Consider the following 25,470-nt stretch of genomic DNA (forward strand, 5'->3'; position numbering starts at 1 on the left):
TTAAGGTTTTATTTATTAATGCAACATACAAAGTGGAACTTTTACAAAAAAGACTCGGTTCAAGTATTACATTTATTATTAGAATCAACGGCTGTTGGAGAAGGATTTTATAGAAAAATATAATAATATTTTTATGAGTAATATAAACGCCAACCATGTAGATATGGAATTAGATGATAAATATTCTTTTTCTAATCTAGAAAATGATTCAATCGAACCAGCTTTATTTGAATCTCATTGGCAGAGAATGAAAAAAGCTTATGAGCTCAAACGAAAAAGAGTACCTTCTACAAGTGGTTCAGAATATCTCAAAAATAGTATTGAAAAATGTTCAAGAAAAATTTTATATTTCACCCCGGAAGCTCTGGAAAGTAGTCTTTTAATAAATATAATAAAAAAGAAAGCTCCAGAATTTAGTAAAATTGCAGAACCTTTAGATGTTAAAATCAATTGTTTTGTCTCTGATTCAAATAGTATAACTAATGGAAAAAATTCTACTAATCTACTAAAAATTACTATTGCCGGTGAGTCCAATATTAACGTAAGAAATTAATTAATAGATAGTTAAAGCATCTAACTTAATAAAAAAACTGTTAGAACTAAAACAAAAAACGATTAAAATTAGAAACCCGAATAAAAGAAATCTGGATTTACTAAAAAGAAAATTCAATAGTAGACAATGTTATATTTGTGGTAGTAAAGACCATGATTTTGCATCTTGTTTTAAAGGTTCTAAAAAATTGAATATTGCTAGTGTAAACCAAAAAACTGGACTTGAAATGAAAGATAAAAAATCAATGTTTTTGTTAAAAAATTCTAATATGAAATCGAATTATTTGTCATTCCTTGAGAATATTTATAATATAAATTATAGAGAATATATATCAGCAAGCAATACAAAAGTAAGAAATTCTAGAAAATATAATGCTTTAATTGCCTTTAATCTCAATCAAAACATAGACAAAACTTGTATTTTTAATACCTTTATCCCTTTTGGATCTTTAAAATTAGTCAAGAAACTCACCAGAGATATTTTACATGTCAAGTCACGGTATTTCTTAGTTTGCTTTTTTTCAAAATCTGCAATGATAAATTCATTTTTAAGTATCAATGGTAGGTTTTTTCGTGGTAAACTAATATCTTTATTTGTAATGCAAAATTAATACTAGCTATATTTTTTAATTATTAAAAAAGTTATTGAATTTAAATAAAATAAGAATACATCATTAATAGTACCTTCTTTCGATTTGTGAAATTAATTTATTCCTTTTTACATACTTCATTCCAGAGAGTATTTCAAAGCAAATGTCCAATAGAAAAACGAAAGACAGATTAGCAAATATAGATAGTGTTTTTCTTCTTATATTTTTTTTAAACAACGGAAAGAGCTGATCACTTTTCTTATATTTTTGCACTAGATTTTTTTCTGTTAATAATTCCCTTTATTTTAAGATTATACTGTAACACATCTAAAAGTACTATATAGTTATTTTCATAGATATCGTCTCTCCAATAATATTTCAAAGAAATAGAATCATCAATTAGATTCGAAAAAACGTTTTTTATTAATTTTAAATTTTTGTTAAATAGAAGCAATGATACTTATTATCATTTTTTATACATGTATTATCTCTAACCATTAAATAAGTATTGATAAAATTGAGTGATTCCTTTAGATATGAATCAATGTGTTTAATTACTGAAGATTGATTTCGACGATCTGAAAGGAAATTTTTATCATGAAATAAGAGCACGGTATTGATGTTTAAATACTTTATAAAATTGTAAACGGATTTGATAGCCTACTTAGAAATTTAGTACGGGTTTGTCCGTTTTTCCTAGATTTATGAGATTTGGTGTAAATATCAGTACGATATTGAAATCGTACCATTTATTTATTACATAATCAACTAAGAATCCTCGGAAGTTTCGAGTATTATTAGAACTAAAAAAATTGATTAATTGATGATAATAATGAGTTGAGCTGGAACAACTTTCATCTATAAAAATTTCAATATACTTAACAATAAAATATTGATATTATTAGAGCAGTTTTTTCTCTGGAAGAGAGATTTGGCAAGTAAAAGTTTTTCCTTAGAAGTTTTCTATTGTTAAAACTAAAACATTTAGGCTATTTTTTAAAGAAATTTTAGTTTTGAATAGTAATTTATCAATTTCATTTATTTTTACTGAAAGGTTTTTTTTAAAAATTACTATCTCTCCAATCTAATTCAAAAAAAGCAACTTTTATTAAATTTATTTTATTTGAATTATATTTTTTTGGTTCGGCTACTATATTACATGTGAACAAAATTAATGCATATAATAAGCTAAAAGTTAATAACTTATTTTTATTGACCATTAAGTTTAATAATTAGTAATAATTAGTTTATTATTTACGAAACATCATAATTTATAAATAGAGGGAATAAAATGTAGTTTATACAGCAAGATTAGTAGATATTTTAGTTCCTATCTAATAGTAATTTACGATATAGAGTTTTGAAAATTTTTGAAGACCATATGGATCTCTACTATAGAAAGACTTATAAAAAGGAATAAGATTTGAAGACTTGAATGAAAAATGTCTATTTCTATATAGTATCTCTAGTTCTTGAAAACCAGTTTTATCGTTTCTTATCCAAGATTTGTCTGTTTCCCTCAGAATCTTATTTAATTTTTTTTTACTTCATGATATATTATTATATGGCTGATGATATTCATCAATAAAGAACAAGTTTTTATTTTCTTAAGATTCAAATTTGAAGACTTTCCAGATGAGTAATTAAAATAGTTTATCTAAGTTGTTATACATTTACTTCTCCCTCTGAATTAAGCTCTATTTCTTCTATTTCTTTTGAGACTGATCCTAAGAAAAGGCTGCTAATTCGTAAATAATTTAAGCTTTCCATAAGCTAGTTTTAGTAGTAGTTTAAGATACCAATAATAAGAATTGTTATAAACTTAAATTAATGAGTAGTACTTCAAAAAATGTTGGAATACCATTAAAATTGATTCATCAAGCCGAAAAGCATCAAATTTCCGTTAGAATTTATTAATTAGGTTAAATTAAAAGATGGAAAATTATTGATTGGAGAATTAATGAATAGTGAGGATAACTGGAATTTATGTCTTAAAAAGGTCATCATAAAAGAAAAAGTATTAATTTCATAATCTAGGAAAATAAAAGTTCCAAATCAATGCTTTATTTTGTTAGGGGAAATCAGATTACATTTATAATTATTCCTGAAATTTTAAAATATTCACCTTTATTTTATGAGCTTAGATTGAAAATGACTGTTAAATTTATTATTTTAGAAAAATATACCAAGTGGTCTAGGAATCGTAGGCAGATCTGGAGCAGCAAACTCGATAATAAAATCAACACAATGGAAGTGATAATACACAAATCAATTAAAAGAAGACTATATTTCTAAATAATTATGAGAAGAGTAAATGCTTTTTCAAAGTCTATATCTAGCGAAAAAGTTTTAGATAATATAAATAAAGTAATTGCAATTTAATTTAGTTAAAAATAAGCGACTTATCAATAATATTAAAGTCTAATAATACAAAGATTGTAGAAAACTTAAACTTAACTGTGAATCCTGGTGAAATACATGTTTTAATGGGAAGAAATGGATCTGGTAAATCTACTCTGTCTAAAACGATCGTCGGTCATCCATCATACGAAGTAATAGATGGATCTATTACTTATAAAAATATAGACATAACACAAATTGATGCTAGTTTAAGAGCATTGAACGGTATATTTATGTGTTTTCAAAGTCCAGTTGAAATTCAGGGTGTTAAAAACCTAGATTTTTTGAGAAAGATTAGCAATTCACGTAGAAAATTCCTATCTCAGCCTATTTTCGATCCTCTCGATTTTTATAGTTTTATCAGTGACAAAGTTATTTATGTTTTTATAGATTGAGTCCGTAGGACTTGATAATACTTTTTTGACAAGAAATGTCAATGAGGGATTTTCGGGAGGAGAAAAGAAAAGAAATGAGATGCTCCAATTAATAACAGTTCAAGTATAATTAAGAAAGTATAGGCGGACTTTTGCATATTTGACGAAATTGATTCAGGTTTAGATATCGATTCAATAAAAAATCTTGTGGACATTATTTCAACTTTAAGGAATAGAGGAGTTGGAATGATAATTATTACTCATTATAATGTATTTTGAAAATTAAAAGAAACTAATAGATTTGGTTAGACCAGATTATGTTCATATATTAAAAAATGGAAAAATAATAAAATCAGGAGATATGGAGTTGTCAAAAATAATCGAGAGGGAAGGTTTTGATGCTATCAATTAAAATATTCTTTTTCTGTTGTAAATTATTCAAAAATGAATTTTAACTTATTAAATTAAGTATCTTGAGACTTTATAATTAAGTAATTTTTCAAAAAGCTGATTGTAAATTAACTTCTTTACAATACGTACAACATTGCTTAAAGCAGGATCTTAATTTTTTTGGAACCATAATTATTTTAAAATATTAAAATTTCTTAGTCATTAGTTTTATAAATCATAAGAAATCTATAATTTTGAAAGATTTGAGAACGTCATTCTTAAGATAAGTATCTGTAGAGGATTTAATTAAAGAAATTGAAATACCTTTTTTATTTAATCTTCCTACTCTTCCTATCTAGTAAAAATCTAAATACTCTATTTGTTAAATTAGAAAAGTAACTTTTTCCTTGATTTGTACTACCCAGATAAATCAAAATTTATTACAATATCTACTTGTTCAAAGTCTAATCCTCTGGAAAGTAAATCCGTTCCAATGAGTATCATTTTATCAATTTGAGAGAATTTTTTTAATATTCTTAATCTATAAGAGTTTTAAGAACCTAAATGATTGTTTCAATCTGGAATGAATACAGTATGATTTAATATTGTTATTATTTAAAATTTCGTTCAAAGCTCTGGCTCTACTTATAGAACTGGTAAATATTATTACCTTAAACAATAAAAAATACTTTATTATAGTTGAGATTACGCAACATTAAGAATAACAAATAAAGATCATTATTATTATTTGTAGAAATTGAATAATTAATTGAATTGGGAACAGTACTAGTTTTGGAATCGTTAATATAAACTTCAAACGCCATTTTCTAATATTAATAAATAGTACTGTAAGGTTTTTACAAACTAATTTGGTTTGAATACTCATAGTAGTTGACATTAAAATGACTTGCTTATTAGAATGAGTTTCTTCAAATATCTTTATCAAAATTTTAAATAATTCTTTACATATTAAGTAACTTTGAGATTCTATAATATGATCGCATTCATCGATAGCTAAAAAATTTACAAAATTTAATAATACTTTCTTTGTTCTTACTTGCTGTAATTAAGAAATTTACTTGGTAAAGTCTGCCTAATGTGGAAACTATCAATTTAGGAGTTATTTTTCGAATTTTTCTTGCTTGATTGTCAAATGGAGTTCCGCCAATTAAACAAAAGATTTTTAAAGATTCTTCGTTCTGAGATAATTTTTTAAAAATCCAAAATATCTTTATATTCATTGAGAACTTGAATTGCTAATTCCCGTGTGGGAGCTATTGAAAGTGCTTGTACAGTATTAAAAGACTCGTTTATTTGTTCAATAAAAGCAACAACGTATATCAATGTTTTTCCGATACCAGGTCTTCCTTGACAAATAATATCACAGTTGCTTACGGCATGAACAAGAGTCAGGAGCTGAACTATTTTAAAGAAGAAACTTTCCGTTAATAAATTGTAGTTATATTTAATTAAATTATTTCGTAAAACTTTTTTTTTAATTATTTGCTTGAATGAAATATTTGAAAAAAGTTCTGAACTTTGGTAAAATTTTTTATCTATATTGCCTGAGTTTTGGCATTCCATTGTTATAATCTTTATTACAATGATTATAACAAGTTTTACTCATCATATATTTTCATAAATACGTAACTTAATTTTATTTAAGATCTTAATTAGATGTAACTATAAAATCATCTATTCGTAATATAAAATTTAAAAATTCTTTACAATGGTAATTGATAGAGTATTTTGACAAACTAATATCAAATATACCGAATTTTGCCATATTACAAATTCTTTCATCGTTAATGTTGAAACCATAATAATTTAAATTTTTAGAATGTAATAGTAAGAGAATTTTAATATTTGATATAAACTCATTGTTTCGATTTGTGACGATAAATTTTATAAAATGATAGAAAGCTGTAATATAAATTCTTAGAACTAAATTGTATAACTTACCCTATAAAATAAAAATATACCACACTCGAATATTTTAAAGTATATAATTGTTTGCTTAACATGGTAAGAATACAAAGTTCAAAAGCGGAGCCCCCAGGTATGACAAAGGGATATTTAAAAATTGTTTTTACTATAGTTATGATATTTAGCAAAAAACAATTTATAAAACTGTTAGTGAAATTGTGTAGTATTAAGAGACTATAATTATGACTTTTCCTAGAATTATGTATTAAGAATATGGTATTTTTGTTATTCTTTATGAAAATATAATACTTTAAAGGCAGATGCCTTATCAAAAAAGTATAAGTCAAATGAATTTTCTTTATTGTTCTTTTGAAGTTCAGATGAAAGATAATTTTGCACTTTAACCAATTTCGCATGCTCAATGTTATAGATTAATTTTATACCATGATAATACTAATTTTAAAAGTAATTACGAATAAAGACAAAAATGTATTTATGTTTTTGTTATCAATATTGAATGACTCTAGTAAGATAATATCGCAGTTTTGTGATTTCAGATGAATAAGTAATTTTCTTAGATGAAATGATTCTTGATAATATAAATTAAGTAGATAATCTTTATTCTTTACGATGTCCTTTGTAAAAAATTTTTTTTTAACAAGATCTTTAAAATTCGAATCCAATAATATCTTTTTTTTAGTTGTCGTAAAAGAAGTTGGCAAAGATACACAATTATTGCTTATTAAACATGTTCCTTTGTACATTTTAGTTTTTAATCTAGTTTTTTTTTTAAGTATTATAAAGGAAATTTTTGTTTTTAGAGCACTTTTTAAAATAACAAAACTTTTCTTGTTTAAAACAAAAGGCTAAATAAACTAGCATGAATTTTTGTAATAAATCGTTTTTTAAAGTGGCTAGTGGCATATGTTTACCGATACTTTTATAAAGAATAAAACTTTTCCAAAATTAGTAGGAGACATCTAAAGTTTGACAAATTCAATACGCATGACAACTTTCTAAGATTCTATCGATAATACTATTTACTTTAGATATTAGATGAAATATTAAAGATGTAAAATACTTTAAGCTAGTCCATAAAATTGAATTTCTCATAAAGTTTTGCATTTTAGACATAATATAGCATAATAAAAATATTAAACTTTTTTTGCCATCGAAACTAAATCTGTTCTAGTTAATGCAAGAGAACATGACTATTCATAAAAGTACGAAATATTAGACAAATTGGGTTATTTAATTTCAAAACATGTGATAAAGGATTATTTGATCTAGAAAAGCATAATTTTGTTTTATTGATAAACAACTTTTATTTAATTTTTTACCATTGTTTTTTTTGAACTTGGTCCCAAGGAGTTAGTTATTAATTTTTTAAGAAATATTGATTCCCATATTAATAGCTTTGTATGAAGTGAAAACAGCATTATTTAGATAATATCTAATAAATTAGTAAAAAAAGTACATTATTTAGCTGAAAAGATAGATAATCTCGCTTCCCCTAAGTACCATTAATCCTAAAACTCTTCTTATTTCTTGACTCTATTAAAAAAAAGTTAAACGTCTTTTTTATCATTAATATACTCCTCTACATCAGATAATACCAAATTCATAAATTTATCATATGCTAATAATCTATAGAATTTTTTATACCTTCCGTTGATTCTATCATAGTTTTTTGTTACTATATTTATCCCTATTTATGCTTATGGTACTTTTATTAATATACTTTTTAAGACTGATAGTCGAATTCACCATAAATTAGCTAACTTTCTATAATTGTTATTAAAATGTTATGGATTTTACAGTCCTAGCTCCAATTAGTCCATTCTATACAAATACCAAAACTGTAATGATTTAAAAAATAGCATAAAAAAGCACCGAAAGCGACAACTTTATATAATAATCATACCTTTATTTTAGAAATACTAATTTTTATTATGAATAAGGTATCTTTTTCAAATGTAGATCAAAGAAGGGAGTAATTTCAATTCTAACAAGTTTTTTGTAAATGCACCTACAAAGTATTACAAAGCCAATATGTATAAAAAAGTAAATACGATAATATTAGGAAAGTAAAAAGTACCATTCATCTTGGACAATTCGCTTTAATCATATTAATAAGGCAAGAAAGATTAAGCACACGAATCCCAGGATATCCTCGCAAGAAATAAGATATAGCGTTTCTAGTTTAGTGTATACTTCAAAAAAGAAGACAATGTGCTGTTTAATTAATGTTCTAAAAAATATTTATTTACAATAATATTAACTGAAAAAGTTTAATTTACTCGAAAATGATTATTTTTTATAATTATAATTAAAATTCTATCAGAGAATAGTTTAGTTTATAGTTTTCTAGCATTAATTAGATTTTAAATGTGTTGTATAATTATAATACATATGAGCCTTGAGGTATTTAAGTTATTAAGCTATCGAAATAATATTATTCTTGATAGAAAGGAAATTGTAATTATTACTATAATAGAAAGTTGAATATACAAACTTAAAAAAAACACCTGTTAGTAAAGAAATATAAATTTTTATAGAATGAATTTAAAAATCTTTTTACTTCTAAATTTCCCCTACACTCGACTCTATTTTTAAATATTCATAGAATTAGCTATAAGGTATTATGAAAAAATATAGTTCGGTGGTACGAAAATGCTTATTGATATCTTTATATATAATAATAAAAATAGCTACATAAAGATAGAATCTAGAAATAAATTATTAAAAGTCTGATTTTTGTTTAGAGAATAAAGAAATACTTATATTAGATATTAAAAAGCGAAGAACATTAAAGCAAAAAAAAAATCAACTAAAATCAAAGTTTGGCACAAAAAAGTTTCAGGGATAATTTGTTAACTAAATAAGTTATGTTTTAAATTAACTGATATGTATTATGATGGTATAGTAATTTTGCAACTTAAAAAACTACCTATCCAGCAGATAAAAAATTCAAAGAAGAATAATAAATTCATAAGCAATGTATGTTAAAAATTTAATAATAGTAAATCTATATTCATGTTTTTGTAAGGAAAAGTCTTCGTTAAGTAAACTCAATGATAAAATAAATTTTCTAGAAATAAAAAAATCTAAATTTTCAAATAATATTGTCCTATCTTTAAAAAAGCAAGATAATTCCTTCTCTAATTTTCTTTTATTGATAAAATTAATAAGTACACATTATTTTTTCATCGAAAAAAGTAAGCAATCTGATTTATGTATCATAATTTTGCTTTCTAATAGATTTCTTATTAAAATACTGGTAAAGGAACTAATACTTTTAGTATTATGATATGTGTTTTAAATTTTAACTATGAGATGTTACTTATTAAAATTATAAGAGTGAAGTTTGGTTAATGAAATCCATTTCGTGTAAAACAACGAAAAGTGCTTTAATGATGGCAATTTTTTGAAATTTAAAAAACATTTAATAATATCTTTCTTTTAAAATTACTATAACTTTAAAAAAGGTATGGGCTTGTACTTTATTTAAGGTGTGTGCAAGCATTTTAAATGAGCATTTTAAACTTTTTGGATTCTTCAGAAAATTGTTCCTACATTTAGAGCGACAAAAAACTAAGCACTATAAATTTTTATTTACAATATAATTATTTTTGAATATCATTATATTATTATGTTTAATTTTATTTTTACAATAAGAACAGTTGTCCTTGACCATATGGTATCAATATAAAATAAAAATACTTTTAGAAAGATTACTAATGAATTTTAAATTAGATAATATCATTAAGGTAAATCTTTATCTATCTGAATATTTTATTAGATGTATCAATAATAGATTATTTTACTCTATTGAAAATAAGATTATAAGAAAATCCCTATTAATCAAAAAAAAATATAATTACAGAAGAAATGGTTTAACTAATGTGAATCGACCTGAAGAAATATTTACTAATATCAAATTAAGTATGTTCGGATTAGCTCTTAAGGAAAAAAAATTAAATTTAGTATTACGGAAAATTGAATTTATGATATATTTAATAAAAAAAACAAAATTTAATGATTTTTACTATTTTGAGAAGAAGAACTTTATTATCTTTTTAAATTTACAAAGTAAGCTTCTTCATTATTTAAATTCTGAATATGTGCTATAACTTTTTAATTATGTAATTATTTTGCTTTATAATTATGGAACCATTGAGATCATCAAAAGGCTGGATTTTGATATATAAAGGCATGTCTTTTAATCTAATGAATTATATAATAAAAATGTTCTTAAACTTAAAAGATCAAGAAAAATTAGACATATACCTACCAAATAAAGAGTTTTTTCCTATTAAGAATTTTGGTTTTATCGTAACCAATTCCCTTTCAAATAGTCTATTACTAATAAATCTAAATGGTCTGATAATTAAGGGGAAAGAAATCCGTATTGAATGGGTTTTCCTGAAATAGTTGTCATTCATCAATTAAATTTATAAATTCAGATAAGTAATTTACACATAAAAATGTCTACTTTAATTTTTTTTACCGCTGATTCTATGAATGTGAGAATAAAATCTTTTGCAGTACTTCAAAGAATTGGGGTAAATTCGATTTTTATAACGAGTGAAGCCAGGTCTACCAAAATTAAAGTCGAATTTAGCAATTTGAAGATCGAACTTTTTTAAACAATGACTTATAATTTCTTCATTTTCTTGAATAAAAATCGACTTTGATATAATTACTAAAATTTTAGATTTATTTTTCTTATTCTTTTTAATACTTTTTATGATTTCTTCAATAGCATTCTTTTTATCTGATAAGCGCTTTTGTATTTTTTTATATACATTAATTTCATCTTTCTTTTCTTTTTAAAATTAATCTACTATTATAAGAATATGATTTGTATTGGAATATGTAATGTGAATTGTTTTTAACCATATTTATATTGTCATAAGCTAACATAAGGGATGATACAGCATTTAGATTGCTAACTATTTCAAAATTTGTGAAGTTTTTTTGATTTTTCCCACTAAAAGATACAATTATATTAGCTTTTTTTTTAAATTAAACATGTAGATAAAAACTGTACTAAAAAAAGTAAAGTTTGACAGAATTCATCATTAATTAAGGTTATATTTGTAATCGAATCTTTATAAATTGCTAGATATGAAAAAATGAGATTTAGTTTCAATTTTATTAGATGCCCGGTTTGTAATCTTTATTGAAAAACTATACTCTAAAAGGTTTCTAGTTTTTATAGCTTTTTTTTTTAGGAAAATAGATTTTTTGAAAATTTTTGATAAAGTTAAAGCTTTAAAAAAGTAATTATCAAGAAAATTTTTGCTTTCGTAAAGTCTTTTGAATCTATTTATTATGAAAATTTTGTTTGATTTTTTTAATTTAATCATGTGTTTAATTTCTATTTATATTCATTCTACCTTTGATGTCGTGTTGTTGTTTATGAATATTATTATGGTTGAAATTCTTGATGAGATTCTATTATTTATAGATTACTTTAATAAATACTTTATCCAATAAAACTTTTTTTACTATTAAATTAGCATATTTTTCTGGTAAATTATAAAGTACTTTCCAATATTTTACATTTCTCTGGTGTATATTTAGTTGAAGAACAAGGTTTATTATAAAAATATAATCTAAGTTTAAAAATTTTGATTAATAACTAAAAAAATAGTGAAACTTTTTTAAATAAAATGAATGAATTAAAAAGGTCGTTGTAACTGTTAAAGTTTTTTCTCTTGATTTTGTAATATTTCATTGTTAGAGTTTGTTTTATAAGTTCGTCGATTTTTTTAATATTATTTGCTTTTGCTTTGAAAAAAGTTGCTAAATTATGATTAAACATTTTAATAAAAATTAATTATTAGTTTATAATAATAGGTATGTTCCATTAGAATTAGTATCATAAATAAATATTATAAAAAAAAATGAGCCATGCAATCATGTTATTTGTTTAAACATTTGAGTATAAAGAAGAATCTATGCAAAAGGAAACTCATAGTGTTGATAACGTGTTAAAAAATAAAGGACCTTTTATGTTACTGTCGAAAGTAACAAAATTAAACTCTAAAGTAAAAATTTCTAATTTAGATTATAATATCTAGTAACGATAATCATAAATTTTATGGATTTATTAGAGGTTTTGATAAACATTGTAATCTGATGTTAGAAGACGTGACTGAGATTTGGAAAGAAGAAACTACTGATGCTAGATCATTAAAAAAAAAAGTAGTAATTAAAGAAAAATTCATTCCAAAGTTATTTTTCAGAGGAGATGCTGTAATTCTCATAACTATTGCTGAATAGTCTGAAAGTCTAACTTTAGTTAATTAATTTAAAAATACTCTGGGAGAATTTAACAACTATATGGCAATCATCTATGTAAATATTCTGTGAATTAAAAAAAGCATTCTCGCAACTCTTTCTTGAAGCGTACTCGATAAATCCATAATTTAAACTTTTTTCAGACTTTTTTTCCTTGATTATTTTGATTGAGGTAATTTTTCCATATCTTTTAAATATATTTTCCATATCCTTTTTTTTTACTGATATACTTTTTCTTGTGTTAGTGGACTTAATTTGCAGACAAATAAGGACTTTTCAGAAGGTAAAATATTATATTTCGGTAAATCTTTAAGTATTTCTAAAAATGAAGTTTTATATTTTGTTATTCGTTTTTTATTGTTTCTATATTATACATGTAAACGTTTGCCAATTTTTACAGGTGAAGCGAAAAAATCTTTCAATATCATAAAAAAAATTTAGAGTAATATTCTTAAATTGAGAATTTTGATTGAATATATTCTTTTTCAAATATATTTTTATGGGAAATCTATTAATTTTAAAAGACATGTAATTTTTTTTAAATGATTTTTTATAAGAAAGTTTTTGTAAACTATCCAGAATAGAGCTCCCTTTTACAATAAAAGCTATATTAATAACTTTATTTTGATCTTTTAATTTTTTTAAAAAACTCTTTTTTACTATGTAAAAATCTTTAATTATTTGATTAATCTTACAGGTAGTAAAGATCAGTACGTATTTTGAATTTGAATCTTTCATAATTGAACTATAATTTGAATTGTTTATTGTATGATTAAAAAAAAATCTTTGATACGAATTATCTAAAGATAGATCATACATATTCGATAACTTTATTATATTTTGAGATAAGAAAATAAGCTTGTAGTTATTAATATTTAGATTACTTGTTTTTTAAATTAGTTACTTGTAAAGCAATGAAATAGTATTTTGAGATAAAGATGTAATTTTACTAGACCATTCTAAAACACCTAATCGGGTTTTGAAGAGGATCAACATTTTAGTTAAGTATAAAGAACAAACATTATATACAGCAAAGGCACATAATGGTAAAAAAACGAAGAAATAACGGAAGATCTAAAAACAACAGAGGTCATGTGTATTTAAAAATAATAGGTAAATAGGATCCATTGTATGAGTTCAAATGCTTTAGTACCGAGAGATAAAGCAATTAAGAAACTAAATGTTAAAAGTCTTTTTTTCCCAAATATTCTTAAAGATACACCTAATGTTTTTGTTCTTCCTGGTATTCGATTTTACAATAGGGTATAAAGCACCTAAATTATATTCTTATGTTTTTTATTCTATTTCCTCAGCATTTTCTCAAAAATTCATTAAACCCGGAAGAAAAAAATATAGAAGAATTATGAGAACTAATTAAAATAATTGATAGTTTTAATTAATAATTGACCAATAATCCGGTGTTACAAATTTATATGAGGATGACAAGGCATTAAAAGTAGCTTTAATCGTATTGAATGAACTTTTTGTACGCCCAAAACTTTTTGTAAAACAGTCACGGATACCTGAAATTTTAAGTACATTCAGTTGAAATTTAGATGCCACGATTCCTGTACCTTTAGGAGCTGGTTTTATGCAAACTACGACTGAACCGGCCTTTCCTGATGTTTTATATTTAATAGTATTAGGTTTTCCTTCTTCAATCTCCCAATAGCCTCTTCTAATCTTCGTGATAGCTAATTTAGCTTTTCTTAAGGCTGCTTTGATTCCTGCTTTACTCTTTTTAATATATTTTTACATCCATAGAACTTTTCACACCAAGACCGACATGGCCATCTAGATCTCCAACAAGTACTGCAACTTTTTTTTTATATTGTCTTCCTGATTTGGTAAGTCTAGAAACCATTAAGTTCTGAATTACTTTGTATTTCAAGGATTTTCCAAATAGTATATTTACTAATTTGTTATTATGAAAGAATATTCTCTTTAAAAAAAGATAATCCAATATTTTTAAATTTATCTAATATTAATAACCAAACTTGAAAATTTTTAGTGAAAAAAATTCTAATGTCAACAAAATTTCTTAGCTTAGATAATCTTTTAAAATATTTTGATTTTTTAATTTGTTTAAAATTTTTATTACTAATGAAATTTTCAAAAAATGATTTATCTTTTATTTTTTCTATTTTAAAAATATTTTTTTTATTTTCATTTTTTCTTGAATATTGTTTTATTTTTTTATTTGTTTTTATTTCATTTTTTATGTGTTTCATAATCTGGTCTAGTATTTTCTCAACTTTATTTATTACTTAATTTCTTATCTAAAAATCCTTTTTTTATATTAGTACCATAAGTCTAATGTCAATATTTTCCATTAACGATGTGATAAACTTAATGAATAAAAAAAACAATATCAGGAATGTGAGTGTAATAGCACATGTAGATCATGGAAAATCAACTTTAACGGACTCTTTGGTTGCTGCTGCAGGAATTATTTCACTTGATAATGCTGGTAATCAAAGAATAATGGATACAAGAGATGATGAACAAGAAAGATGTATCACAATTAAATCAACTGGAATATCCTTGTATTTTCATTTGGAACCAGAACTATTACAGAAAGATACTTCAATCGTGAAAAATATATCTGATGGTAATGAGTATTTAATAAATCTCATAGACTCTCCGGGTCACGTTGATTTTTCATCAGAAGTTACAGCTGCTTTGCGTATTACTGATGGAGCGTTAGTAATAGTTGATTGCATAGAGGAAGTATGTGTTCAAACCGAAACAGTTTTAAGACAAAGTTTATCTGAAAGAATAATTCCTGTCTTATCTATAAATAAGCTTGATAGATGCTTTATAGAACTCTCATTAGGAGGTGAAGAAGCCTATAAAGGATTTTTACGAATAATAGAAGATGTAACATTTTCATCTCGATTTATCATGATAAGTCGATCGGCGAGTTAGAATTAAACCCTTTAGTGAACAATGTATGTTTTTCTGCAGGACTTCATGGTTGGGCTTTTATTCTTTCTGAAATTACTTCATTATATGGGTCAAAAATTAATGATAATGAAAAGTTTAAAAAAAAATTATGGGGAGAAAATTATTATGATAATATAAAAAAAAAATGGCATAAGAAAAATCCAAATGGAAAATATATTCGAGGTTTTGTGAAGTACTGTTTTGATCCACTTAAAGTACTTATTACTAAAATTATTGAAGAAAAATATGCCGAGGTAAATATATTATGTGAAAAATTTAATGTAGAAGAACAATTTCAAAAATTTCGGCTAAAAGCGAAAGGAAAAAGCTTAATGAAAAAGCTTCTACAATATCTACTTCCAGCTCACAAATCTCTCTTAATTATGCTTATAAAACATCTTCCTTCTCCTGCAATTTCTCAAGCTTATAGAACTGAAATAATATATGAAGGTCCGATGGATGACAAATATTCGAAGTCAATGAGAACCTGTGATCCTAAAGGACCTTTAATGATGTATATATCTAAAATGATACCAAATTCTGATAAAAGTAGATTTATTGCTTTTGGGAGGGTGTTTTCAGGTACTATAACATCAGGACTGAAAGTTAGAATCATGGGTTCCAACTATATAAAAGGTTCAAAGAAAGACTTATTCTTAAAATCTGTTCAAAGAATTGTTTTGTGCATGGGAAGAAAGCTTGAATCAACTGACTATATACCTTGCGGAAATACTGGAGCATTGATAGGTTTAGATCAATTTATAATTAAAACAGCTACTATTACAGATCAGGTTAATGAAAATGCATATCCAATAAAAGCAATGAAATTTTCTGTGCATCCTGTCGTTAGAAGGGCTGTAAATGTGGAAAATCCTAGCGATTTACCGAAATTACTCGAAGGATTGAGAAAATTGAGTAGATCGGACCCTATGGTCCAATGTATTAGAGAAGAAAGTGGTGAGTATATTATTGCTGGAGCTGGTGAATTGCATCTTGAAATATGTATCAAAGATTTAAAGGATGATTTTCTACCAGGAGTTTCCTTAGTATTCTCAGATCCTGTTGTTCCATATAAAGAAACTATAAATAGTGAGTCCAATCATATATGTTTAGCGAAATCTACAAATAAGCACAACAGAATTTATGCTAAATCATTGCCAATAGAAGAACTATTATTAAAAGATTTAGACATGGACACAATTGATGTAAAAAATAGTACTGAATTATCAAACTTTTTGGTCAGCAAACATAAATGGGATAAAAACACGACTAAAAATATTTGGGGTTTTGGTCCTGAGCCTAGTTTTGCGAATATGCTTCTTATAGGAACTAAATCAATCCAGTATCTTGATGAAATAAAAGACTCCTGTGTCTCAGCTTTTCAAGATGTGACTAAAGAAGGTATTTTAGCACATGAAAATATGAGAGGAGTAATTTTTACAATAGTTGATCTAGAATTACATGCAGATTCTATACATAGAGGAGGTGGACAAATTATTCCAGCTTGTAAAAGAGTATACACTGCTTCTTTCTTATATTCTTCGCCTAGGATAATGGAACCAATTTTTAGCGTGTTCATCAGTGTGCCATTAAAACACTTAGGAGCTATCTATTCCGTGGTTTCTAACAGGAGGGGAAAAGTGTATGAGGAGGTAACTAAACCTGGCAATCCAGTTTGTGAAATAAAAGTGAAACTGCCTGTAGCTGAATCTTTTGGTTTTAGTAATGAGCTTAGGTCTTCTACATCAGGGCAGGCATTTTCTCAGTGTATTTTTGATCATTGGGCATTGCTTAAATCAGATCCAATGAAGGATAATTCTCAGGCGAATCAAATTATTTTATCAATTAGAAAAAGAAAGGGATTAAAGGCAGAGCTGCCAAATCCGAATGATTTTGAAGATCGACTTTGATTTATTTAGGTATGATAAAAAGTAATTAATTAAGAATAATAAAATATGTAACTACAAATTTTAATCTATTAACTCAAATTATTAAATTAAAATAATTTCTCAAAAACCTCTCTCCTTTTTTAGTTAATGTCCTTTCTTTTAAATAAGTACCAGTAGTAATTACTTCCCAAAAGAATTTCATTCATGAATTTTCTAGAATGTAATGAGATTAGAACTTTTTTTAAATGAAATGCGTAAAAACTATTACAAAATTGATATGTTCTATTAAAGTTTTTTGGAATGATAATAATACCATCTTTAAAAGTTTATTAATACCGTTGAGAATCTTTTCATAAATTTTTATAAGTTTAAATTTTGACACAAGCATAATATATAGGATGTGAAACAATCATTATTAAATAGAGTATCGATAAAAAAAGGTATTGAATGGTAACTGATTCAAATAAACAAAAAGAACTAAAAAATGATTTTACTAATGTATTTTAATATTTATAGCAAAATAAAAGTAGAGAAATACTTAAAAAAAGAGCAATAGAACTTTTTGACTTAAAGGATGATCCATTTTATATTAGATTAGATAATAAAGTTCTTTCTTAATTTATAGTTTAAATGTAAGCTCTGTCTGACAATGCATCGGTCTGAAAGTAGTTATTTAGCACATACCCAGGTAAAAATTGGTAAATAGGGGAAAAGGCATAACAAAAATATTAAGAAAAGAAATTTAGCTGTAGATAATAAAAATATTATTCAAACAGATCATTCATTTTTCGATAATCAAAGAAGTATAAAAATGCAGTACAGACTTAAGTAAACCAGCTTACAAAGTAACCAAAGCATATTGCAAAATTACGCATAAAAAAATTATATTTATCGAAGTAGTAATATTTAATAAAGGTCATTTATGAGTATAATCTACCGGAGGACGTTCCTGATTATCGTATATTAACAACTTATGAGCAAAGCATTGAAAAACCCGATAATAATTACCAATATTTACTGGTTGCTTCCCCAAATTACGTTACAATTTGTTTTAAAATTCCAAATTTACTTATTGATTATGAAAATCAATTTACTTACAGCTATTGGTAAAAGTTAAAACAACAGGGATTTTAACTTAAAAAAGTTTTATATTTCTCTCGCTTTTTAATGTGAATAATTATTTATTATTTTTTTCATATCCTTTTTAGATTCTTTATCAATCAAACAATGGAAGAATAATCCTCTTAGGTTTGATTTTTTGAGTATGTAGTATCTTTTCAATAATCGACCAATCAGATAAAAAATCATAGCATTGGAAAATTTAGAATTAGTGTTTGATGGTAAAACCCAATCAATAAAAGAAATATTAGTGTCTGTATTACAGATACCTATTATCGGAATATTGATATTGCTTAATTCTCTTATTATTCTTGGATCGTTTTTAGGTTCAGCGACTATTGCAGCTTCTGGTAACATAAAACTTTTTATTTGTCTATTGGAAAAGTTACCTGGTATATAGTTTTTAAAAATGCCTCTACAGTTTAGAGCTATGCAAATTTGTTTTATAGCTTTTCTTGAAATACACTTAGTGTCTATAATAGCAAGTTTTCTCATGGATGAGATAGAAAATAACAAGCTCGGAAGATATATTAGATTTTTATAAGTTGTAAATAAATTAATTTTGTTATTTAAATTATTTTTTTGTTTTATGATATGATTTTTCATTCTAAAATCAACATAAGCTGCTCCGATATAATTTTGTGAATAAATGAGTAAGCTTATAACTTTGTGTGGATTCATGAATTTTAAAAATTAAGTATAACTAAAAGTTTTGTAATAATTACAATTGTAAAGCAACTTTCAAAATTAAATGCTCTTCAAAAGTAAAGAAGAGAACCTTTATCGATTAGGTGATATAGCTTATAAAATTCATAACGTTGTATTATCAGTTCGACTTGACAGTATTCTTGATTTAAAAAAAATAGCACTTCGATCGAAAAATACTGAATTTAATAGTAAAGTTGAATAATTATAATGAGCGTTTTCATGGCTTAATTATGAGATCTAGAGATCCTAAAGCAACTGCAATAGTTTTTAAATCTGGTAGTATGGTAAGGACAAAATTAATAGATTTGTACGGGAGCTAAAAGCGAAAAAGATGGTAAGGAAGCTATTCTAAAGGTTAAAAGAAATTAATAGTTCGTCAAAATAATAAGAAATGCAGGATTTACTGATTTAAAAATGCAAGTAAAACATTCATCAATAGAACTACAGAATTACTAATATATTCGCAACAATGGATTACAAAGTACCTATTAATTTAATGCAAATACATATTGCTTTTCCGAGGATTACGAAAGTAACAAATTATGTAATAGCACGAGCCAGAAGTACATCGTGGCTTACTTTATTATCCCTTTGATACCAAACTGTTGGTGACAATTTATGCGTCTGGAAAGATAACGATAACAGGAGCAAAATCAATGAGTATTTTAGAAAGAGTTAGAAACAATCTAACGAATATGATTTTACAAATGAGAATACGAAATAATGATAGTGATAAGTTAATTTCATACTAAATACATGATTGTTAAAAATTATTTTAAACTTAATTGTCAACATCATATCCTCTATAAACTCATATCACGAATTTCGTTGTCCATCCAGCGATGTTCTTCAACTACTTTCTTTTTTTCAAAGTTTAATTATTTGGCATTTTCGTTTACTATCTCTATGTTACTTTATATTTTGCATCTCAAATTTCTTTTTTCATATTCAATTTATACTCTAGGTCTTATAGAATTTATTTCTTTTAATTCATTGTTACAGCAGTTTTCTGATTTAAGAAGTCATATTTTAATGTCCAAGTATATTTAACTTCTTTAGATTATTGAGATGCCTTTTCATATATGATTTTGATTTATTGTCCACAACCAAACAAAATCTTCTTTTAAAAAGTAGATTTTATCTATATAGATATTAAATCTTTAACAAAAAATGAATTAGTTTTTCTTATAAGAAAAACCAATAATTCAAATTCCGAATATTTTTATAATTTTTTTCAAATGAAGTACTTTTATGTTATTTTCGACCCTTTCAAAAATTTACGGATAAATCATCAATTATTTAAGTCTACCTCCAATTTTAATAGAACCATAATTCTAAATCTTTCAGAAAGGTACACAAATTTATTTAGTATGTCAAAATCTAATATTATTTTAGACTTAAATAGGTATATAAAAAATAAAACAATTTTCCTATTGAATAAAAATTTTTTTATATTTTTAAATATTTTGTTATTAAAAAAAGTGTGCGCTAAACATTCAGGCTTTACGGATTATGTAACTCTAAAAAGGTTGTTACTTAAAAGATATAAGTTTTTTATAAAAAGTAACCATAGTACATTAGTTACTGACAATTTTATAATCAAGTATTTTAATCTGAAATTAGATCTCTGGAAAAATATAATTTATGTGTGGAGCACAAATTGTATATGATCAATGTATTAAATAAAATATTCTGGAGATTTTACTTTTATTTTAATGTTAAATATTTATTTGTTTTGGTTTATGGTTTTCTGTCACTGGTAATTTAGCCTTTTAATTTTAAGAACTACTTTTACTTGATGATAAAATACATTTATAAGAAATTATTTGATTTATTACAGCTATTTAGGCTACGTTCTAAATGTGTTAGAAAGCACAAAATATCAATCTTAAAAAAAAAAAATAAGTACGAACAAAAAAGGTTAGCTAGAAATATTTTTTTTGATAAAGAGTATTATGCTTTCTTTTTGATAATAATTTTAAGCCTTATTCAATTTATTAACTTACTTAGAAACTATTCCAGTAAATCATTTAATATAATGATGAATTTATTTTCTTTGGCAGTAATTTATAATAAAGTACTGATTGTTCATGAATTAAATGAGTTGATCAAAAGAATAGGAAATGAATAGATTAAAATTCACAATAAACACAATAATCGTATTTTATTTAGGGGGAAACTCTTAATAGATGTTTTTATTAAAATGAGCTTTCTTAAAAGCTTCAATTTACTCATTAGTTAATTCTAGAAAATTGTCGGCTAATTGTATCATTTCAAAAGCAGTTGAGAATGAAATCTATTATTTATAAATATACCTTAATCGATCTGGAAAAGCTCTTAGCATCTAATAAATCCACATTACCGTACCTTCTGTCTTGAAAGATATTTAAGCTTTTATTAATGAATCTTTTAAAATGAGTAGTATTTCTGAAAATTCTTTCAGTAGATACAATATCCAAGAACTCGTTTAGAAAAATTCTCCCAGTTGTTTCTGTAAATATTCGAGCTAGCTTCAGAAATAATTGAGAATAATCATTATCGATTTCGTATGAATTAGTATTCTTTCTAGAAAGAATCCTTTTAAATAAAATTAAAGATAAAATGAGAAAGAGCCTGTTTAGTCCTATAAAAACAATTAATACTTGGTAAATAAAGCTGGTTATTGTTAATATCCAAAAAACCTTTTAACATATTGGAGATCTCATTAATAAATTTATTAATTGCATTTTGATTATAGTGAATAACCAGGAAACATATAAAATTAGACATAGTTTTAATTTTAATGAATAAATGATTAGTTCCTATAATCTTTTTATGTTTAAGATTTTCTATGTAAAAAGAATTTAATAATAACTTATTCTGGTTTAGCTTGAAAAAATTTTTTCTGCAATTTCTATTATTTGAAATATCGATTAAATTTCTGAAAAATAGGTGTCATACTTATAAATCCGATGATTTATTTTTGATATAACTATGATATTATAAGATCTTAAGAGACGAGTTAATATGTCATTTATTTTTTTCTGCGTTATAATTACACATGCATTGATACTTTTGATATGTTTTAAAAAATTCATTAAACTATTTAAATATTTTGTTGAGGAAGTTTCATCGAAATTTTTGGTGGTGGTGGGACGAATATTAATATCTTTCTTATCAATAAAATCAAAATTGGTTAATACTGCTCGACAATTTATTAAAAATAAAGCGTTTTCTGATAACCGGAATCTATCTAGAATAAGACCTCTAATATAGAGAAGTTGTGTACTATAAGAAGATTTTTTCTGAGTAAACATAGTATATAATGGTTGATCTTTTTTTGATGAAGAAGTCCAATTGATGAAAAAACTTTCAAAAAAACGAACAATATCTTGAGTTTTTAATAAAATAATATTAAAGTTCGCTCTACATATGGATAGTACTGCATTAATAAAATAGTTTTTGTTACTATTTAAAAATCTAATGCTTACAATATTCATGATGCGTTTTATAGACTATTATTTTATTTTATACTTTTTTAATAATTAATTTAGTAGAAGCTCTAATAAATTCTATTTGTCGTTTGTTTCTAATTAAAACATTAAAAAATTTATAAATTTCTATTGATTGAACAAGAATGACTTCAGCATTTTTGTAATAGTTATAGCGAATATTTTTTAATTTTCTTATAAGTATCTAAAATTAAATTTAATTACATAATAAGTAATATTGTCATGAAAAAAAAATTGAATTAACTTGATAAAGTCAGTGATTATGTAAATATCATCCTTATGTATAAAAATCTATTCAGAAAAAGCAACCTTTTCAATTCCTCGTGGTCCTAAAGTTTTCATGAATAGTTGATATACATCTTTTAAAAGTTTATTCTTTTTATTTTTATTCACTGAAACAATACAGTTTTTTAATAATGATACAAATAGGACACCAGTCAACATAGAAATAAATTGAGTTTTTCAATTTTTATTATTTGATTAAAACAATAGTTTATGAATAAAATTAAGACTAAAAACAACTCGCATAAATGGCATTCTTTGTTAAGTACACTCAAGAAAGCAATAAATTTAAAATATAATATAGATTGGATGAAAGGTTATAAAGAAATCTCTATTATAGAAACATTTCAATATGGTTTTATTGATTAAAAAGGTTTGATAAAAATCCTAAGAACAAGTAAAAAATTTTTGAATTTCAACAAAAGTTTTTTGTTCTTTTTTAATAAAAAGCAAACTAATACTTTTTTATTTAACATATTTTTCTTCTTATTCATATCATTATTGAATAAATATATCACTTCAATTGAATATATGTTTTGTTTACAATATATTTTATTGAAAAAGAAGTAATTATCTATTTCCATAGTAATTTCCTGTATGATACATTATTAGTTGCGTCAGTGATGAAATATAGGAAACTTTTAGAAATTTTTCATATTTTTAAAGTATATCAGTTAAGCAATTTAACCAAACTAAATAGTAAAAGAGATTTCATTAATCGTATTTTCTTATTTTTATTTTTATTAGAATATAAAAATGTACTTTTTTCTACTTTTACAACCCACTTTGTTTATTTAAAAAACTATTACAAAAATATATTAATAGTAACTTATTTGAAGAAAAAATCGAAACTTATTTATTATAAAGAGGTTCTATTAAAATCTATACTAAACAACAATTCGATTAATTTGTTTTTATATCAAAAAAAATGTGATTTGAAATACTTAATTCTTTGGATACCAGATCTTAAAATGAAAAGGATCCACAAGATTTTCTCCTATAAGTATAAAACTTTGTTTCACTTGTATATTCTTTTTTTAATTCCATACTATAATAGAAATAGTAATTCAGTTCATTTATTACGAATAAATTTAAATATTGATACCTATTTTGGATTACAAAACTATTCGGTCAACTCTCTTACTTGTAGCAAACTTTTTGGCACATTCCATTTATTAAAGATAGCTAGGATTTTTAAAACTTTTTACTTCATGAAACTCATAACTATACATAAACAGTAAAACTATAAAATTTAGACACTTTAGAATAAAAAATTATGTAATTAACAAACAAAAAAAGTTATTTATCTTTAGGAATGGATATTAAGAGATCTTATCATAGTGAAACTAAATATAGGTGTTCATTTTTCATTATCAAAATGATAAAAATTATTAAAACTAAAATGTATATTTCATAGAGTACATATTTAGTCAAATATTTTCGGCTTGAGTACAATTATTCGCATATTTTTTCTTCTTAAATGAGATAAAGACGTGAGAATTATAAGGTAAGAGTATAATCGAAACTAGGCCATTTATGACTTTATAATTGGTTTATTATAGATTAAGGACAATCAGAAGTACTACTATTTAAGATAGTTTGTGGATAGTAATTTATGCTTTTCAAATATATTTCTTTATTGATTTGTTTAACCTTTTTACTAATGAATTTAATTTAATCCCCATAACGTAAGTTTTGTTTAATAACGAATCGATTATAATATCTACACAAATCATTTTTGTTTTACTATGATCGATCTGTACTGGCACCCTTCTATAATCGTAATAAAGTGGTTCTAATAATTTATAAATTAATAATGGTCTATAATAAAGTCTAATATAAAATGCACCTATTCTAAGAGAATTTACCAAGAAGTCTGATTATTAGATTAGAATCGTTTTTTATAAATTCTTTGATCATGGAGAAAGAAGGTTTAAATTCATGAAGCTTAATTACTAAACAAATAAATTTAGTAGGATATTTACCATTTTTAAGGAAACAACCAATACTAGATAAATTCAATGCCATTAAAAGCCATTTTTCAAAGTCAATTGATTCTAAATATATTTTCCAAAAGTATGATTTTTTTATTCTTTTATCAACAGAATCCATATCAAATATATTTATTGTTAAAGTAATAGTTATTTTACTAAATTTTATGAGAATAGTACAACTTTAGTTAATAGAGTTATTCATTAAAGCAAAAACTTAAAAAGATACTAGTAATTCTTGCTAAAGCATCAATAATTAACAAGTACAAAAATATTGTAAAGATATAACAATTTGTCAAAAATATTTGAATTTAACTTAAATTTAGAAGATATAGATAAATTTAGTCCCACTTTATTTAATTTGTTTCATAAATATCCAAAAAGTTTTATCATACTTGTAAAAATTTGTAAATAGATTAAAAAGTATCTTTCCCAAATTTTAAATATATTCTCTCAATCAAAGGAAAATAAAAACTATTCAATTTATTTAAAACTTATTCTTC

General features: G+C 24.3%; 28 protein-coding genes across 28 annotated transcripts; 15 read left to right on the forward strand and 13 right to left on the reverse strand.

Annotated features, from left to right (window-relative positions):
* The first annotated feature begins 18 nt into the window (after positions 1-18).
* BNATCHR361 (hypothetical protein) lies at positions 19-1,163 on the forward strand. Its single annotated transcript, XM_001712918.1, is given in 3 exon segments — positions 19-63; positions 83-541; positions 561-1,163. 3 exon segments carry the CDS (start codon positions 19-21, stop codon positions 1,161-1,163), a joined length of 1,107 nt encoding a protein of 368 aa, XP_001712970.1.
* Positions 1,164-1,226: 63 nt separating this feature from the next.
* On the reverse strand, positions 1,227-2,362 carry BNATCHR362 (hypothetical protein). Its single annotated transcript, XM_001712919.1, is given in 7 exon segments — positions 1,227-1,440; positions 1,460-1,601; positions 1,622-1,802; positions 1,822-2,000; positions 2,021-2,105; positions 2,125-2,226; positions 2,246-2,362. 7 exon segments carry the CDS (start codon positions 2,360-2,362, stop codon positions 1,227-1,229), a joined length of 1,020 nt encoding a protein of 339 aa, XP_001712971.1.
* Positions 2,363-2,406: 44 nt separating this feature from the next.
* On the reverse strand, positions 2,407-2,912 carry mago (the record flags this gene model as incomplete). Its single annotated transcript, XM_001712920.1, is given in 4 exon segments — positions 2,407-2,472; positions 2,492-2,668; positions 2,689-2,799; positions 2,820-2,912. 4 exon segments carry the CDS (start codon positions 2,910-2,912, stop codon positions 2,407-2,409), a joined length of 447 nt encoding a protein of 148 aa, XP_001712972.1.
* Positions 2,913-2,972: 60 nt separating this feature from the next.
* On the forward strand, positions 2,973-3,437 carry snrnpSmD3 (spliceosomal snRNA-associated Sm core protein required for pre-mRNA splicing; the record flags this gene model as incomplete). The annotated part of the gene is given in 3 exon segments (XM_001712921.1): positions 2,973-3,044; positions 3,064-3,159; positions 3,180-3,437. The coding sequence occupies 3 exon segments, from the start codon at positions 2,973-2,975 to the stop codon at positions 3,435-3,437; spliced, it is 426 nt and encodes a 141-aa protein (XP_001712973.1).
* A 6-nt stretch (positions 3,438-3,443) lies between these two features.
* ycf16 lies at positions 3,444-4,328 on the forward strand (the record flags this gene model as incomplete). Its single annotated transcript, XM_001712922.1, is given in 5 exon segments — positions 3,444-3,509; positions 3,530-3,913; positions 3,933-4,040; positions 4,061-4,186; positions 4,206-4,328. 5 exon segments carry the CDS (start codon positions 3,444-3,446, stop codon positions 4,326-4,328), a joined length of 807 nt encoding a protein of 268 aa, XP_001712974.1.
* Positions 4,329-4,541: 213 nt separating this feature from the next.
* Positions 4,542-5,890, reverse strand: ub2 (UB2 probably involved in pre-mRNA splicing; the record flags this gene model as incomplete). The annotated part of the gene is given in 9 exon segments (XM_001712923.1): positions 4,542-4,661; positions 4,681-4,705; positions 4,725-4,847; positions 4,867-4,976; positions 4,996-5,133; positions 5,154-5,266; positions 5,285-5,366; positions 5,386-5,535; positions 5,555-5,890. The coding sequence occupies 9 exon segments, from the start codon at positions 5,888-5,890 to the stop codon at positions 4,542-4,544; spliced, it is 1,197 nt and encodes a 398-aa protein (XP_001712975.1).
* Positions 5,891-5,975: 85 nt separating this feature from the next.
* On the reverse strand, positions 5,976-7,671 carry tcpT (T-complex protein theta SU; the record flags this gene model as incomplete). The annotated part of the gene is given in 9 exon segments (XM_001712924.1): positions 5,976-6,269; positions 6,289-6,522; positions 6,542-6,685; positions 6,706-7,057; positions 7,077-7,169; positions 7,189-7,256; positions 7,277-7,420; positions 7,440-7,553; positions 7,573-7,671. The coding sequence occupies 9 exon segments, from the start codon at positions 7,669-7,671 to the stop codon at positions 5,976-5,978; spliced, it is 1,542 nt and encodes a 513-aa protein (XP_001712976.1).
* A 43-nt stretch (positions 7,672-7,714) lies between these two features.
* snrpB (mRNA splicing factor) lies at positions 7,715-8,002 on the reverse strand (the record flags this gene model as incomplete). The annotated part of the gene is given in 3 exon segments (XM_001712925.1): positions 7,715-7,786; positions 7,807-7,940; positions 7,960-8,002. 3 exon segments carry the CDS (start codon positions 8,000-8,002, stop codon positions 7,715-7,717), a joined length of 249 nt encoding a protein of 82 aa, XP_001712977.1.
* A 37-nt stretch (positions 8,003-8,039) lies between these two features.
* rpl24 (ribosomal protein L24) lies at positions 8,040-8,507 on the forward strand (the record flags this gene model as incomplete). Its single annotated transcript, XM_001712926.1, is given in 4 exon segments — positions 8,040-8,093; positions 8,113-8,193; positions 8,213-8,296; positions 8,316-8,507. The coding sequence occupies 4 exon segments, from the start codon at positions 8,040-8,042 to the stop codon at positions 8,505-8,507; spliced, it is 411 nt and encodes a 136-aa protein (XP_001712978.1).
* Positions 8,508-9,139: 632 nt separating this feature from the next.
* On the forward strand, positions 9,140-9,542 carry BNATCHR363 (hypothetical protein). The annotated part of the gene is given in 2 exon segments (XM_001712927.1): positions 9,140-9,236; positions 9,256-9,542. The coding sequence occupies 2 exon segments, from the start codon at positions 9,140-9,142 to the stop codon at positions 9,540-9,542; spliced, it is 384 nt and encodes a 127-aa protein (XP_001712979.1).
* A 29-nt stretch (positions 9,543-9,571) lies between these two features.
* On the reverse strand, positions 9,572-9,929 carry BNATCHR364 (hypothetical protein). Its single annotated transcript, XM_001712928.1, is given in 3 exon segments — positions 9,572-9,691; positions 9,711-9,833; positions 9,852-9,929. 3 exon segments carry the CDS (start codon positions 9,927-9,929, stop codon positions 9,572-9,574), a joined length of 321 nt encoding a protein of 106 aa, XP_001712980.1.
* A 43-nt stretch (positions 9,930-9,972) lies between these two features.
* On the forward strand, positions 9,973-10,365 carry BNATCHR365 (hypothetical protein). Its single annotated transcript, XM_001712929.1, has 1 exon — positions 9,973-10,365. One exon carries the CDS (start codon positions 9,973-9,975, stop codon positions 10,363-10,365), a length of 393 nt encoding a protein of 130 aa, XP_001712981.1.
* Positions 10,366-10,480: 115 nt separating this feature from the next.
* BNATCHR366 (hypothetical protein) lies at positions 10,481-10,666 on the forward strand. The annotated part of the gene is made up of 1 exon (XM_001712930.1): positions 10,481-10,666. One exon carries the CDS (start codon positions 10,481-10,483, stop codon positions 10,664-10,666), a length of 186 nt encoding a protein of 61 aa, XP_001712982.1.
* Positions 10,667-10,728: 62 nt separating this feature from the next.
* Positions 10,729-12,062, reverse strand: p120 (the record flags this gene model as incomplete). The annotated part of the gene is given in 8 exon segments (XM_001712931.1): positions 10,729-11,060; positions 11,080-11,247; positions 11,267-11,412; positions 11,432-11,615; positions 11,635-11,692; positions 11,711-11,766; positions 11,786-11,879; positions 11,898-12,062. The coding sequence occupies 8 exon segments, from the start codon at positions 12,060-12,062 to the stop codon at positions 10,729-10,731; spliced, it is 1,203 nt and encodes a 400-aa protein (XP_001712983.1).
* A 136-nt stretch (positions 12,063-12,198) lies between these two features.
* On the forward strand, positions 12,199-12,523 carry snrnpSmD2 (mRNA splicing factor; the record flags this gene model as incomplete). The annotated part of the gene is given in 2 exon segments (XM_001712932.1): positions 12,199-12,288; positions 12,308-12,523. The coding sequence occupies 2 exon segments, from the start codon at positions 12,199-12,201 to the stop codon at positions 12,521-12,523; spliced, it is 306 nt and encodes a 101-aa protein (XP_001712984.1).
* Positions 12,524-12,538: 15 nt separating this feature from the next.
* On the reverse strand, positions 12,539-13,537 carry ppci (probable peptidyl prolyl cis-trans isomerase with RNA binding region; the record flags this gene model as incomplete). Its single annotated transcript, XM_001712933.1, is given in 4 exon segments — positions 12,539-12,751; positions 12,772-12,904; positions 12,924-13,424; positions 13,446-13,537. The coding sequence occupies 4 exon segments, from the start codon at positions 13,535-13,537 to the stop codon at positions 12,539-12,541; spliced, it is 939 nt and encodes a 312-aa protein (XP_001712985.1).
* Positions 13,538-13,584: 47 nt separating this feature from the next.
* rps26 (ribosomal protein S26) lies at positions 13,585-13,919 on the forward strand (the record flags this gene model as incomplete). Its single annotated transcript, XM_001712934.1, is given in 3 exon segments — positions 13,585-13,635; positions 13,655-13,784; positions 13,804-13,919. 3 exon segments carry the CDS (start codon positions 13,585-13,587, stop codon positions 13,917-13,919), a joined length of 297 nt encoding a protein of 98 aa, XP_001712986.1.
* A 14-nt stretch (positions 13,920-13,933) lies between these two features.
* rps2 (ribosomal protein S2) lies at positions 13,934-14,772 on the reverse strand (the record flags this gene model as incomplete). Its single annotated transcript, XM_001712935.1, is given in 3 exon segments — positions 13,934-14,278; positions 14,298-14,519; positions 14,539-14,772. The coding sequence occupies 3 exon segments, from the start codon at positions 14,770-14,772 to the stop codon at positions 13,934-13,936; spliced, it is 801 nt and encodes a 266-aa protein (XP_001712987.1).
* Positions 14,773-14,857: 85 nt separating this feature from the next.
* Positions 14,858-17,397, forward strand: eef2 (translation elongation factor eEF2; the record flags this gene model as incomplete). The annotated part of the gene is made up of 2 exons (XM_001712936.1): positions 14,858-15,464; positions 15,485-17,397. 2 exons carry the CDS (start codon positions 14,858-14,860, stop codon positions 17,395-17,397), a joined length of 2,520 nt encoding a protein of 839 aa, XP_001712988.1.
* Positions 17,398-17,470: 73 nt separating this feature from the next.
* On the reverse strand, positions 17,471-17,764 carry rps10 (ribosomal protein S10; the record flags this gene model as incomplete). The annotated part of the gene is given in 3 exon segments (XM_001712937.1): positions 17,471-17,528; positions 17,548-17,692; positions 17,713-17,764. 3 exon segments carry the CDS (start codon positions 17,762-17,764, stop codon positions 17,471-17,473), a joined length of 255 nt encoding a protein of 84 aa, XP_001712989.1.
* Positions 17,765-17,823: 59 nt separating this feature from the next.
* On the forward strand, positions 17,824-18,544 carry sap62 (mRNA splicing factor 3A subunit 2; the record flags this gene model as incomplete). Its single annotated transcript, XM_001712938.1, is given in 7 exon segments — positions 17,824-17,874; positions 17,893-17,982; positions 18,002-18,064; positions 18,083-18,179; positions 18,199-18,272; positions 18,292-18,482; positions 18,502-18,544. 7 exon segments carry the CDS (start codon positions 17,824-17,826, stop codon positions 18,542-18,544), a joined length of 609 nt encoding a protein of 202 aa, XP_001712990.1.
* Positions 18,541-19,176, reverse strand: rps0 (ribosomal RNA S0; the record flags this gene model as incomplete). The annotated part of the gene is made up of 1 exon (XM_001712939.1): positions 18,541-19,176. The coding sequence occupies one exon, from the start codon at positions 19,174-19,176 to the stop codon at positions 18,541-18,543; it is 636 nt and encodes a 211-aa protein (XP_001712991.1).
* A 70-nt stretch (positions 19,177-19,246) lies between these two features.
* tfIId (TATA binding protein of transcription factor IID) lies at positions 19,247-19,955 on the forward strand (the record flags this gene model as incomplete). The annotated part of the gene is given in 6 exon segments (XM_001712940.1): positions 19,247-19,396; positions 19,416-19,487; positions 19,507-19,557; positions 19,576-19,623; positions 19,643-19,735; positions 19,755-19,955. 6 exon segments carry the CDS (start codon positions 19,247-19,249, stop codon positions 19,953-19,955), a joined length of 615 nt encoding a protein of 204 aa, XP_001712992.1.
* Positions 19,956-19,959: 4 nt separating this feature from the next.
* Positions 19,960-20,971, forward strand: BNATCHR367 (hypothetical protein). The annotated part of the gene is given in 4 exon segments (XM_001712941.1): positions 19,960-20,243; positions 20,263-20,333; positions 20,353-20,806; positions 20,827-20,971. The coding sequence occupies 4 exon segments, from the start codon at positions 19,960-19,962 to the stop codon at positions 20,969-20,971; spliced, it is 954 nt and encodes a 317-aa protein (XP_001712993.1).
* A 30-nt stretch (positions 20,972-21,001) lies between these two features.
* BNATCHR368 (hypothetical protein) lies at positions 21,002-21,334 on the forward strand. Its single annotated transcript, XM_001712942.1, has 1 exon — positions 21,002-21,334. One exon carries the CDS (start codon positions 21,002-21,004, stop codon positions 21,332-21,334), a length of 333 nt encoding a protein of 110 aa, XP_001712994.1.
* A 96-nt stretch (positions 21,335-21,430) lies between these two features.
* Positions 21,431-23,138, reverse strand: BNATCHR369 (hypothetical protein). The annotated part of the gene is given in 7 exon segments (XM_001712943.1): positions 21,431-21,499; positions 21,519-21,826; positions 21,846-22,123; positions 22,144-22,697; positions 22,717-22,878; positions 22,899-22,985; positions 23,004-23,138. The coding sequence occupies 7 exon segments, from the start codon at positions 23,136-23,138 to the stop codon at positions 21,431-21,433; spliced, it is 1,593 nt and encodes a 530-aa protein (XP_001712995.1).
* A 51-nt stretch (positions 23,139-23,189) lies between these two features.
* On the forward strand, positions 23,190-24,302 carry BNATCHR370 (hypothetical protein). The annotated part of the gene is given in 4 exon segments (XM_001712944.1): positions 23,190-23,331; positions 23,350-23,542; positions 23,563-24,213; positions 24,233-24,302. 4 exon segments carry the CDS (start codon positions 23,190-23,192, stop codon positions 24,300-24,302), a joined length of 1,056 nt encoding a protein of 351 aa, XP_001712996.1.
* Positions 24,303-24,598: 296 nt separating this feature from the next.
* On the reverse strand, positions 24,599-25,088 carry prp38 (mRNA splicing factor PRP38; the record flags this gene model as incomplete). Its single annotated transcript, XM_001712945.1, is given in 2 exon segments — positions 24,599-24,825; positions 24,845-25,088. The coding sequence occupies 2 exon segments, from the start codon at positions 25,086-25,088 to the stop codon at positions 24,599-24,601; spliced, it is 471 nt and encodes a 156-aa protein (XP_001712997.1).
* Between the last annotated feature and the right edge of the window lie 382 nt (positions 25,089-25,470).

The sequence above is a fragment of the Bigelowiella natans genome (assembly GCF_000002455.1).
Source record: "Bigelowiella natans nucleomorph chromosome 3, complete sequence".
Classification (NCBI taxonomy): domain Eukaryota; phylum Cercozoa; class Chlorarachniophyceae; genus Bigelowiella; species Bigelowiella natans.